The following is a 14,501-nucleotide window of genomic DNA, read 5'->3' as shown; positions in this document are numbered from 1 at the left end:
TAAATAAAATTATTATATTTTTAGAAATAAAATGTTTTATGGATTATATATAAACAAACTAATGTGGAGATTTCTAGTTTGGGGCATAAGGGGATAAAAAACATTTTGCGAAAACTGCCTTTAATTTATAGACACTTATAAGGTATAATAAAATAAATACTTTAATGTATTTTGGATGTTTTCTTCCAACTAGTCTGAAAGATGTGTTTTTAAAAACAAACTAGTCCACAAAACTCTACATTTATTTATTACATGAAACTGTAAATTTGCTGAAAGGGTTTAAATTAAATTAGAATCTGAGCCAACTAAAAAAAAAACAATTATTAAAAAAAAAGAAAAAACAATGTCAGGTTTTACGGTAAATGGTTATTGTTAGAATATCTATTTTACACAATGATTTTTTTTTTTTTTTTTTTTTTTTCACAAGAACAATGAAATACTGCAAACTGATAAGAGGGACAAGATCATGGAAACACATACAGTTGTTTATTCTGAGGCAATAAAAACAAGCATACTTTTTCCAGACACTGCTCAACTGTCCACTTAAGTATGATTTCTCAAAACACCATTGCCAAAAATTCCACAGACAGATCCAGTGACGCCACACAGAGGAACTTCTCAGTAAATGGGCCGAATTCAAAACTGAAGGGTTATATAAACTTGGAAACACTAGAATGATAAAATGGTGCTACTGTGCTTGTTCAGAGTTTCCAGGGAGAAATAATGAAGTTGCAATGTAGTCGAGAGTGTCAAACATCAAAGTTGTGTGTAAAATGTATATACAAAATAAACAAGAGGAAATGTGAGAAGGTGTAAGCAGGGAGGGAAAAAGGAGGAAGATGTAAAAGTTAGTGTTTAGCAGCGTTAACATTCCTACAAACAAAACAAGTGCTTGGTTTTCATCTAATCTTGGCACAAACTGTGAAATTTCTATTTTTTTACTTCTATTTTTAAATTTCAATTGTTCTATTTATCAATAAATCACATTCACAGAACATAAATTGTTTGTGACCAATCAGCTGAATATTATTTTCTTTGTACAAACATTGGCAAAGAAAAAACCTGTTTTCACACACTGCTACCCAATACAACACTGACTGAACAAGTGAGTCAAATTCAATCAATCTGGTATTAGTTTTGTTTGCACAGGTAATACGTCAATATGTTGTGATATTTGCATGAATAAACCATGAAAAAAAAGCATGCCAGAGACAAACAAAAGCCATGGAGCCAAGTCTGAAAATAAATAACTTTTCTTTTTAAGCTTATAAGGGTCCAATTCTCAGAAGCATTTTAACAAAACAGTTCTGTATTGTCTTTTCTTCTAACTGGACATGCCATTCTGATAGTAATAAAACATACCCTACCCTGTCAAAGCCATGAAGAGAAAAATGATTCGGTTGTTGGTCACTGGGGTGAAGATGTTAAAGTGAACAAAAAACCTGGAACAAGGGCTTCCATGTGCTAAGGGAAGTAAACAACTTCACTGAGAACAGCCTCCTCCTGTCATTTCTATCATCCCTCATCTACCCCTCTTATTCTCTCTCTCTCTCTCTCTAAGCCACATAGTTGTATTGATTGGGATTCTCCTTATCCCTTTCCATGTAGTCCCTGTCAATAAGTGACTCTATCCTCTTCTTCAGATCAGCAGGCTGCAAATAGAAAAAAAGAAAAAAAATTAAATTTTACAAATTTGGTGACACTGAGAACAATATTCATATTGCTCATATTATATGCAATCTTGAGATATGAAGACAAAAATATTGATTATCAGTGAAGAATTTAAGTGAAAGCTAAATTATTATTTTTACTGAACGTAATGCACGTAAATGTCATTTTTATTTTTTATGTAGGCATCTCATTCCACAACAAGCTGGACACAGGAACTTAAGTACCGTTTAAACTCTACTTTTCAAAAGTTTGCAGTTATTAAGATATTTAAAAGGATATTTTTGCTCACCAATTTGATGAAAAACAGTATAACAGCATAACGTGTACATTATTAAAACACACATACATATATACGTATATATATATATATATATATATATATATATATATATATAGATAGATAGATAGATAGATAGATACACACACACACGTATATATATATATATATATATATATATATATACACACGTATATATATATATATATATATATATATATATATATATATATATATATATATATATATATATATATATATATATATATATATATATATATATATATATATATATATATATATATATATATACACACGTATATATATATATATATATATATATATATATATATATATATATACATACACATACACACACATACATATACAGTCGTGGCCAAAAGTTTTGAGAATTACATAAATATTAGTTTTCAAAAAGTTTGCTGCTAAACTGCTTTTAGATCTTTGTTTCAGTTGTTTCTGTGATGTACTGACATTTACATTTATTCATTTAGCTGACGCTTTTATCCAAAGCGACTTACAATTGCTATATATGTCAGAGGTCGCACGCCTCTGGAGCAACTAGGGGTTAAGTGTCTTGCTCAGGGACACATTGGTGTCTCACAGTGGATTCGAACCCGGGTCTCTCACACCAAAGACATGTGTCTTATCCACTGCGCCAACACCAATTATATTTCAGTATAATTATATTATACTGAAATATAATTACAAGCACTTCATACGTTTCAAAGGCTTTTATCGACAATTACATGACATTTATGCAAAGAGTCAGTATTTGCAGTGTTGGCCCTTCTTTTTCAGGACCTCTGCAATTCGACTGGGCATGCTCTCAATCAACTTCTGGGCCAAATCCTGACTGATAGCAACCCATTCTTTCATAATAACATCTTGGAGTTTGTCAGAATTAGTGGGTTTTTGTTTGTCCACCCACCTCTTGAGGATTGACCACAAGTTCTCAATGGGATTAAGATCTGGGCAGTTTCCAGGCCATGGACCCAAAATTTCAACATTCTGGTCCCCGAGCCACTTAGTTATCACTTTTGCCTTATGGCACGGTGCTCCATCGGGCTGGAAAATGCATTGTTCTTCACCAAACTGTTGTTGGATTGTTGGAAGAAGTTGCTGTTGGAGGGTGTTTTGGTACCATTCTTTATTCATGGCTGTGTTTATGGGCAGAATTGTGAGTGAGCCCACTCCCTTGGATGAGAAGCAACCCCACAGATGAATGGTGTCAGGATGCTTTACTGTTGGCATGACACAGGACTGATGGTAGCGCTCACCTTTTCTTCTCCGGACAAGCCTTTTTCCAGATGCCCCAAACAATCGGAAAGGGGCTTCATCGGAGAATATGACTTTGCCCCAGTCCTCAGCAGTCCATTCACTATACTTTCCGCAGAAGATCAATCTGTCCCTGATGTTTTTTTTGGAGAGAAGTGGCTTCTTTGCTGCCCTTCTTGACACCAGGCCATCTTCCAAAAGTCTTGGCCTCACTGTGCGTGCAGATGCGCTCACACCTGCCTGCTGCCATTCCTGAGCAAGCTCTGCACTGGTGGCACTCCGATCCCGCAGCTGAATCCTCTTTAGGAGACGATCCTGGCGCTTGCTGGACTTTCTTGGATGCCCTGAAGCCTCCTTTACAAGAATTGAACCTCTTTCCTTGAAGTTCTTGATGATCCTATAAATTGTTGATTTAGGTGCAATCTTAGTAGCCACAATACCCTTGCCTGTGAAGCCATTTTTATGCAACGCATAAAATGGCTGCACGCGTTTCTTTGCAGGTCACCATGGTTAACAATGGAAGAACAATGATTTCAAGCATCACCCTCCTTTTAACATGTCAAGTCTGCCATTCTAACCCAATCAGCCTGACATAATGATCTCCAGCCTTGTGCTCGTCAACATTCTCTCCTGAGTTAACAAGACGATTACTGAAATGATCTCAGCAGGTCCTTTAATGACAGCAATGAAATGCATTGGAAAGGTTTTTTGGGGATTAAGTTAATTTTCATGGCAAAGGAGGACTATGCAATTCATCTGATCCCTCTTCATAACATTCTGGAGTATATGCAAATTGCTATTATAAAAACTTAAGCAGCAACTTTTCCAATTTCCAATATTTATGTAATTCTCAAAACTTTTGGCCACAACTGTATATGTATGTATGTGTGTGTGTGTGTATATACAGTAAAATAGTAAATAAGTAAAATAGTAACCAGCAAATATTATTACAGTTTAAAATAACTTTATTTTAATTAATATATTTTAAAATATAATTTATTCCTGTGATGGCAAAACTGAATTTTCTACAGTCATTACTACAGTCTTCAGTGTCACATGATCCTTCAGAAATCATTCTAATATGCTGATTTTGTGCACAATAAACCTTATCAATATTGAGAACAGTTGTGTTGCTTAATATTTTTCTGTAACACCATAACATCAGTGTCATTGCTGTCACTTTTGAGCAATTTAATCAATCCGTGCTGAATAAAAAGAAATTTGTTCACAGATGTGATTGTGCAACATGCAATTGAAAATGCTTTAATTTTAATGCACAAAGCTTTCACTGCACAAACTGCACACTGCACTTTGTGATTGTTGGGAGTTTTCTAGTTTTGTTTTACTCACAGTTTAGTCTAGCTGCAAGACATCCATTTATAGCCAATCCAGTGAAACTACTCCATTAACTGTGAAAACAAAACAATATGGCAACCATGACCTCACCTTGACTGGGAATTTAAGTTGGTTGTACACTTCAGACACTAGAAGGTTATGGCTGAGCGTTTTCCTCATCTTCATGATTCGAACAATGGCAGCATCGATTTGGTACTGACGGTCCTGGAATACCCTCTCTGTTGTGCTGGCTTGCTCTTCCACCTGTGAGGTACAACAAAGAACCATGAGACCATAACTTTCAGACAACAACAATCAAATGAGAGCTGTGCTGGGACAGTACCGTTTCTTTCATCTGGATCTGGTTGATTTTAATCCTGAAGAGTTTGTGTTTGAAATCATCATTACAAGAGAACTTGTCTCCATCCTCCACGTCTTTACTCTTTGGGGTTTTGGTAAGGACACGCGCCTTCCCACAGGCCAGTGACTGCAGAGTCCGCCTCAGCTCACCGTCCTCTGCAAGTGTATGTGTATTTTAAATGTTGTCAAATTTGTTAAACATTTTGGAAGTTTGTAAAAGTCTGTGAGGTTTACAGGGTTTCTTCAGGAGGTGTTAAATGTTCAATGTTCTCAATGTAAATGTATAGGGAGAACACTAAGTTGTATTAGCAACACTACAAAAAGTCTGAAAATGCAACTTTCAACTAATCTCATAACTTTTTTTATTAATTAAAAAAAAGGCTTGAATAGCTAAGATTCCAACCTCTCTAGAATATGGAAATCACTTTTACTGTACTTAAAGATTTAATTTAACATTTTAATGTTCAAGTAAATGTAACTTCATTTAAGGACGTTTAGATATTTATACTGGAAAACAAAAATAGCGGGACTTTCTGCTCCGATTTAACACTTTTTAAGGCCTTAATTTGCAGAAGACTTTTTATGACCTTTTTAAGACCCACAGAAACCCTGGTTTAACTTTGAATTTATAAAGTTTAACATTAAATGGAATAGCATCTCTCAACAATGTGAATAAATTGCAACGCGCTTGCTTGTCACAAGTGTCCCTACCAATGCCTGTAGCAAGTTTAATATCCTCCAGAGAGAACTCCTCGCCTTCATTAAACATCAGCAGAACTAACGTCTGAAACAGGGAAACCTGCAGCTCTTTTTTGCCCTGTGAAAAAAGTGGAGAAGCTAAATTACCTAAATTAAGGTAATAAATATTACGATCAGCTAATAGTCCGGTATTCACGCCAAGTTGCGGATTACCTCTTTGAGTTCTGCCTTTAAAACACAATGTCCTAACGTAGACTGCCATTGTAGTTTCCGTCCACTGTGTTTGCCCAGGTAAAACGTTTTGAAAATCTCCTGCAATCTCACCATCTGGAGAGTGAAAGGTATTAATAAAAGATTTAAAATGAATTATAATGCCAACAATTTGAATTATGGGTATTACTGCCATGTAGAAACAAGGAATATCGAACAAGGACCCGACCTCTGGAGGCAGATGTACTTCCATGGGTACATATGTTGGCCAGTAGCCCATAGTGAGGATGTTCACTGTCAGCTCAATGTTCCCAGGAATATTTTGGCATTGAATGTGCTGAGGAGCAGATTCGAAAAGAGAGATTTGTAAGATGTAACTAGACACAAAATAAGTGAATGGAATGAATGAATGAATGAATAATGAAAATGAAAATACCTGTTTGAACTGCACCATAATATCTTTTGACAGCTCCATGTCTTTAAACATCCCTTCCAGCTTACTGGTAAATGCAGCTCCACATTCTACAAGAAAAACACAATTCACCATTTGTTACTTCACACAGCCTTTCGAAAACATCTGCGTTACTGAAAATGGTAGTTTTAGGAATAAAATATGAAAGGAGAAATGTAATTTACCGTGCTTCAGTTTTGACAACATAGACTTCTCTGCATCTACAGAGGCACTCTTTCCCACCAGTAATCTCTTCGCCAAGTCTTTCTTGTAGAAGGCCTCAAAAACATCTTTGCCTTAAGAGAGATGAGAAAGTCTATAAAGGTTAGACAGTCAATTGAAAACTTTCTAGGTCTTTGGAACAGAGAATAAAGATAAAAATTGTATTACCATAAATGAACCTGAATATAATCATTATCTTGTCCAACATTTTCTCAAGTTCCTCATCAGTCGCTTCTTTGTTCCCAGCACGGAGCTTTGAATCTACATATTTTGCTATAGAAAACAAAAATTTAGTGAACGTTTGTCCTGATCCAACCAGTTTTAAATTCTCAATCAAACAAAAACCCTCAATGATTGGTGGGAAAACATTGTGAACTGACCTATTAGCTCTGCAGGTTTGTTTGGCCGTTTATTGATAAAGGTCTCAAAAGCCTCCTTCATGCCATTAACAAACTTCTCATTCCTCATGAAACACACATCAATGATTTGATCTACTTTATCCTTGAAATCCAAAAGCTCCTGAACCATTGTCTTGTCTTTCTCTGGGTTGATGACAATTGTGCTTCCAAAGGCCTGAGACACAAAAACAAGACACATTCAGAACTGTTATGATGGTTTTCTCAGCCATCTAGATGGGTTCCCTGCACACCTTGATGTACTCGATCCAGTGCTGCAGAAGCACCAGCACGCCTCCCTTCACACGACTGAAGAGCTGGTACAGCAGAGACAGATCCTGAATACGGTTCTCATCCAGCAGGTTATTCAAACCTAGAGTGGCACAAGAAAACAAGCACTTATGTAAATCACTTCTCATTTTGAGGATGGCTGACCATTTGAACACCAAATACAATGTCAATCATCTCCATTCAATGAAGATGATACCTTTCTGAAGTATTGCAGTGAGGTGTTCTCCAAGCAGTTGCTTTTCCACTGCGGCAATGAGGCGTTTTCTACAAATAAAAAAAGACAATCGTTCACATATCTTTTTTACCAAAATAACTACTAACTGTAAATGTTGCTTATATTCTCTGCATACTTACTGTGTACTCTGGTCTAAGTATGTAATGACTCTATCTGCCTCCTCTTCCAGACGTTTGTTGACATGATGGAGATACTCTGGCACCTAAAAAAGAAAATCTATTTAAAAGCATAGTTCACAAAAATGTGTTTATTTTTTGAAACGTCTTCACTTTGATCTTTTTTTTTCCTCCAAACAAACACAGTTCCTAAAGGCCAGACAGAAAAGCACCATAAAAGTGGTCCTTATGGCTTATACTAGTAATCATAAAACAAATGACCACAGAACACAAGTCACCTGGAATACTTCAAAGCCTGTGGTTGCTATGAAATTTGATTGTATAGAAAAGGTTCTTTCATTTTAATGTTCCACAAAAACTAAATAGCAGCATATCTTTGTAGGGGTGTAAATCATTTTGAAACAACAACCAAGGGTGATTACATCATTAAATCTAGCCTGTATCAAAGTACCAGTTTGTAGCTAATGTATGCTTAATAAGACGTGTCAATTAATTGCTCACAGAATCACAATAATAAAGCAATAAAATATATATATTTTTTCTAAATCAATACTTTATGTTCCCCTGATGTGAAACTCGCCTCTCTTTCCTGCATGAGTCTCTGGCCCTCTGCAGCATACAGTCGATTTGTCTCCTCCAGAAAGCGATCCTCAAATGAATCCTGATAAATCTGTCATGAAATGAACAAATGTGTGATTACAACAACACTAAAACTAACAGGTTTGGCCACACAATTTAAAGTAATATCAAGGATCAAAAGCTAGACAAGCACAGTAGAAAACTTCTGTGCATTCAATGCATTAATGCAGAATTACATTTTTTACCACACAGACTGAGTGTAAAGATGCAAATGACAGGATGTGGCATAATGTTGGTGAGTAATGAAAATATTTGACTCATCCCTCAGTTAAATAAAGCAAGTTGTTCCGGTAAAGACCTTACCATGGAGATAAACAGGCCATATACTTTGAGGGTTTAAAAGCAGAAACATAAATTATGAACACCTACATTAACACTCGCTTAAAAAAAAATAAGGGCATTAATATTCATAATTACTCAGTGTTTTGCTTTTTTTCAGCAAAAAACGTTTGAGCTTTTGCACTTAAAAAAATATATATATAATATTTATAGCAAATATAAAAATACATGCCAAACTAAACAGACTTGATAAAAATACTTATTTTGTATCCTTGTCTGTGTCATGTGAAAGTTACTGGGTTTACTGACTTTATACAGACATGCCAATTAAGCAAACAATAAGAAATACATGTATATTTATTTATCGCAGTAAAAAAATAAAAAATTAGAAAGTCAAAATTATTAATAGCATTATTAAATAGTTATGCCATAAATGCAACATAAACCCAGATACATTGATTTGAGTACAAATGAGAAATCAGGTGAGCTAACCTGCAGATCTGAGAGCATGCTCAGAAGACTCCTCAGAAGACTGCGGTCTACAGCCTCTCCACTCCGCTCTCTCTCAATAAGAAGCAGAATCCCATCGATTGTCTTACTCTGCACCTTCAGGTCGCTGATGATATAGAAACGAAACAACTCCAAGCCCATGTCCCTGAAGACAAAACATAAATGTATCATTAATCACCAGCAGAAGGAGCAGCAAAGCAATGGTAGTAAATAAAAGACAGCAGAGGTGACAGTGCCAGTGTTACAAATTCAATATCTTTCGTCAAGTGTGAAGACATACCAGATTGAGGGCAGCATTGAATTTTGTAAAACATATGTGCGATCCAAAAACAAAAATATACTCCTAATCATGATCTAGAAGAAAAGACAATGTTTTTGTATTAAAAGCATTTTTATTCCAAACAGGTAAATAACTAGATATAGGAACATTTGATAAAAAGTTCAACTTTTCAACGTATATAGACACAGAGATTTAGAGTAGACTGACCATTTGCCTGCAGTGATCTTGCCAACATTTGTCTATTTTCTTGAGGAACAGAACACTGTCTAGGGCATCCGTAGGGCAAGAGTTAAGAAACTGTTTATCACAGTTATGATTAGCAGTCTGTAAGCAGACAGTCCTATTTAACTACCAGGGACTCAACCTCTCATCATTTCTGAAAAATTTTCCCTTGTTTATTTAGCTCATCATATGCACTGTCTGCCATAGTTTTCTAGCAAAAGCATTAATGAGTTCTGTCAAAAGTTCAGCAATTATATAAAATTACAATTAATTTTGCTACTTTTGTTTTAAGAAATACATGATTAATTCAAAATTAAAATATATTACTGAAACTGCCATGCAGATGTTAAGATTCAGTACGAATTTTTAAAGGAAATTAATACTTTTAATCAGAAAGGATACATTAAATTGATCACAAGTGACAGTAAAGGCATTTATCATGTTACAAAATGGTTATTTTAAACTTTATACGTCAAAAAATCCTCAAAATATCTGCAAAAAAAAAAGTTTCTAATAACTGTATCGTGTGTGATGAGCCATTTTTTCGACCCATGAAAAGAAAACAAAAAAATTCTTTATGTTGAGCCCTGATTCATCCTCTTTACTTTAACTCTCAACTTACGACAGCAAGAAACAGAAAAAAAAAGAGAAATTCATAGCAAAGAAAAGGATATTCTCTGAACTGGTCGATCTGTGCCTTGATATGGTCTTCACAGACCACTCTGAGCTGTTTATAGAGCTTGGCCGATATCTTATGGGAGCACAAATTTTCAACAGCCTGAGAAGACAAAGGGGAAAAAATAGCATTAGATTCCATGTACAATATTACTAAATGATAAAAGAATATATACATAAAACTTACCTGATAGAGCTCCTCTAGATTGTACTTTATTGAAGTGCTGTTTTGTATGGCCTCTACTGCCTCCTTCAGCTTCTGCCAGGTCTCATTCGTGTAATTCTCCGGTAATTTGGGCTTCTCTGATATAACATTATAACAAAAAGAAGGATGTGTATAAACAAGAAACATAAACACTGGTTAGTGTTTCAATGAAGGTCAGGTTTTGATTTTGTTTACACAAGAGATGTGCCATCATAAGCAACTGCAAGTTACATAAAATCTATTAGCACTCATAAATAAAAAGCTGTTCTCATCTGTTACAGCACCACAGCATTTGCTTGTATAAGACAGTTACTGCAGTTATTTCTTTATTAAGACTAAACAAAGATGCAAATGACATGTTGCATTATGTTGATCACTAATTAAATTGTTTTTGAGTTTAAGACAAAAGTTAAACAGTACAGATAAATTGCAGTAAATACATTATCATGAGGCTAAAAATGCACTTTGAGGGTTTAAAAGCAGAAATATGAAGCTGGTTTTATGTTACAACACTTATATTATTATTACTTTAAAAATGAAAACGTGTTAAATATTCTTAGTTTTGCTGCATATGTATACACACACACACACACACACACACACACATATATACAGTACTGACCAAAAGTTTGGACACCTTCTCATTCAAAGAGTTTTCTTTATTTTCATGACTATGAAAGTTGTAGAGTCACACTGAAGGCATCAAGGGCTATTTGACCAAGAAGGAGAGTGATGGGGTGCTGCGCCAGATGACCTGGCCTCCACAGTCACCGGACCTGAACCCAATCGAGATGGTTTAGGGGTGAGCTGGACCGCAGACAGAAGGCAAAAGAGCCAACAAGTGCTAAGCATCTCTCGGGGAACTCCTTCAAGACTGTTGGAAGACCATTTCAGGTGACTACCTCTTGAAGCTCATCAAGAGAATGCCAAGAGTGTGCAAAGCAGTAATCAAAGCAAAAGGTGGCTACTTTGAAGAACCTAGAATATGACATATTTTCAGTTGTTTCACACTTTTTTGTTATGTATGTAATTCCATATATAATTCCACATGTGTTAATTCATAGTTTTGATGCCTTCAGTGTGAATCTACAATTTTCACAGTCATGAAAATAAAAGAAAACTCTTTGAATGAGGTGTGTTCAAACTTTTGGTCTGTACTGTATATATATATATATATATATATATATATATATATATATATATATATATATAAATACACACACATATATATACATACACACACACACACACACACACATGTGTGTATATATATATATATATATATATATATATATATATATATATATATATATATACACACACACACATCTCAATCAATAGTTTTTGTTTTGATTTTGTTGATTCAAGTGATGTTCCTCCATAATCAAAAGACAGTTACAAATAGTCATTTTCAGCAGCACATTTTCTTTTGTGAGACAGTAACTCAAGTTGTTTACTACTGCTTTAGGTACTAGGCATCTTTTCTGGACGTCGCAGCTGTGTTTGGCCCAAAATGCCGTTTAGGCAGGCAGCTCGCTAAGTTTTGAGACACAGCATATCATATTTCAAAGAAGACTAGGGGGATTGCAGTCTCTTCCCCTAACGTTACCTTTAAAGTTCTTGATAACAAGTTTCTTCGCAGCACCGGGTTTGCTGTTGGAGAAGGTGGCGGAGCCCGCAGACTTGGTCAGTCCGTTAGCATGAAGCCCGACACCTCCAGATAGGAACACATTTCTCGCCTTTGAACACGATTCAGCAGAGTTACATGACTCCTCGGCCATCTTCACATCCAGTCCAATCAAATCCAGCGGGTCCTCGAACCTCAACTTTTTCTGGATGTGCTGCTGCTGCTGTGAACTGGAAGAGCTGGACGTTGTGGAGGAGGAATTACAAATGGCTTTAGGAGACGAAGATATTGAATCAATGTCTTCCTTCTCTGAATTGTTAATTTTCCTCTTCTTAGAAGACGTTAAGCTACTGTCGTTGTGAACATCAGAAGCTGCCGGTCTGGGCTCTTGGGCTGGCGGTGGGGGGTTAGGGGAAGGTAAACCTGTTGGAAACATGAAAAACGAAATACCAAATCAATTAGCTAATCTACTAAAGCAACGATCCCGGTGAGTGGATGCTTTCTATTCCTCGGTCTCGGTCGGGGGACGTGCAACCTCGCTGCTCCGAGTATGAAAAAAGAGAAAATGAGGATAAACTGAGAAGTGCAGCCCCACTTGGACCCTTCTCTGTTCTTGTTATTGCCAGCAGAGGAAAGATGGTTGAATACTGCTTCCTCTCGCTCGCGCGCACTCCGGCGCTGCACAAAGTCCGTTGGATTACAAACTGCTTTTCGCCGAAGGCTGTTTGCGTTAAAGCATTCTGCCCGACGCCGTCTTTCCGCTCAGGAGATGGACTGATATTTTAGGTTTGAGGAAAAGTCATCGGGGAAACAGTAACTTTCCTAAGAGGCGACGCTGACCCGCCGGAAGTACTTTCCACCGTTGCTTTGGTTAAGCGCGAGGCCTGACATTTCCGGTCTTCTCCATCAGGGGGCGACAATAGATTTATTCATTTATTCATTTAGCTGACGCTTTTATCCAAAGCGGCTTACAATACATAATTCGCAGAGCGGTCTCAAAACTTGAAAACACTTGTACTATCTGAAATTGTGTTTGTGAATTACACCATCCAAGCTAAAATGTCAATATCATAACATTTTAATATTTTTGTGGTCAACTATATCATGTTTACAATCATCTTAAATGTTATTCATAGATGCCAAGTTGTCACATTTTAATGGGGAGGATGTCCAATGTGTTTTAAGTCATTAAATAGAATTTACAAATAACATTTCTGTTATGTTTTTTTTTGTACGTAAACTGCATTTGTCTGACTTATGACATTTTTGTGATTCAAAAAATGTTTAAAATGAAATGAAAATACGTGTATAATGTGCTGTACAGGTGCATCTCAATATAATGTTGTGGAAAAGTTCATTTCAGTAATTCAACTCAAACTTAGAAACCCACCAATTCACAATCTCAACTAATTAGAATACGGTCTTATGAAGTATTCTAATTGGTTGAGATTGTGAATTGGTGGGTTTTTGTTAAATGTGAGCCAAAATCATAATTAAAAGAACCAGAGACTTAAACTACTTCAGCCTGTGTCCATTGAATTTATTTTTAGTGAATTGTTGGCCTTCTGGATAGTATGTCCATTAACTGTACATGTACTCAATACTTGGTAGGGGCACCTTTTGCTTTAATTACTGCCTCAATTTGGTGTGGCATGGAGGAGATCAGTTTGTGGCACTGCTGAGGTGGTATGGAAGCCCAGGTTTCTTTGACCCAGGCCTTCAGCTCATCTGCATTTTTTTTTTTTGGTCTCTCGTTTCTCATTTTCCTCTTGACAATACCCTATAGATTCGCTCTGGGGTTCAGGTCTGGTAATTTTTTTTCTGGCCAGTCAAGCACACCAACACCATGGTCATTTAATCAACTTTTGGTGCTTTTGGCAGTGTGGGCAGGTGCCAAATCCTGCTGGAAAATGAAATCAGCATCTTCAAAAAGCTGGTCAGCAGAAGGAAGCATGACATTGCACCCCAAATCATCACAGACTGTGGAAACTTAACAAGCAACTTCAAAGACAGCAAGTGTTCAGTTAACATTATCTTTTTTTCATGGGCTACAGTGAAAATGTTGAATAGCTTTTTTCCCCAAGTTCCCCAAATGTTATCATATTTTGTTGTTGAAAACGATTATGATACTGAACAATTGTTGCAGTACTGTTTATAATATTTACAGTTTATAATTTTCATTGCAAGTATCAATGTTAAAATGTAGCTGTTTTTTAACAGATTTTTTTCTAATTTTTCCTCAAAATCAGAGCTGAATTGTATTGAAACCAATTAGGGTCAACTGATTATCAGAAATGTAAGCATTAAAAATTCTTTACATGAATAAGAAAAAAGTGTGATTAATTATAGCCTCAGAAACTGGATGTCTTTTGGATAGAGGACTTAACTAATACTATATTTTCACACATAAAATAGCAATATTTATATAAATATGTCAACTCTGAAATCCCCAAGCATAAGTTTTTTGAAAATAAAATATTCTAACCCTTTAAATCTGACTGAA

The 14,501-nt window shown here is 35.8% G+C and overlaps 1 protein-coding gene across 1 annotated transcript; it reads right to left on the bottom strand.

Annotated features, from left to right (window-relative positions):
• Positions 1–464: 464 nt before the first annotated feature.
• LOC132109554 (cullin-4B-like) lies at positions 465–12,914 on the bottom strand. The gene is made up of 20 exons (XM_059515731.1): positions 11,981–12,914; positions 10,354–10,469; positions 10,166–10,269; positions 9,477–9,546; positions 9,270–9,343; positions 8,972–9,134; positions 8,142–8,231; positions 7,565–7,647; positions 7,407–7,474; positions 7,174–7,292; positions 6,905–7,097; positions 6,693–6,797; positions 6,488–6,598; positions 6,288–6,373; positions 6,081–6,188; positions 5,855–5,968; positions 5,654–5,759; positions 4,926–5,098; positions 4,694–4,846; positions 465–1,652 (listed from the first exon to the last, which is right to left on the bottom strand). Exons 1-20 carry the CDS (start codon positions 12,432–12,434, stop codon positions 1,557–1,559), a joined length of 2,586 nt encoding a protein of 861 aa, XP_059371714.1. The 5' UTR covers positions 12,435–12,914; the 3' UTR covers positions 465–1,556.
• Between the last annotated feature and the right edge of the window lie 1,587 nt (positions 12,915–14,501).

The sequence above is a fragment of the Carassius carassius genome, chromosome 29 (genome assembly GCF_963082965.1).
Source record: "Carassius carassius chromosome 29, fCarCar2.1, whole genome shotgun sequence".
Taxonomy (NCBI): Eukaryota; Metazoa; Chordata; class Actinopteri; order Cypriniformes; family Cyprinidae; genus Carassius; species Carassius carassius.
The sequence above is the reverse complement of the archived record's forward strand: the minus strand, read 5'-3'. Positions and strand labels throughout refer to the sequence as shown.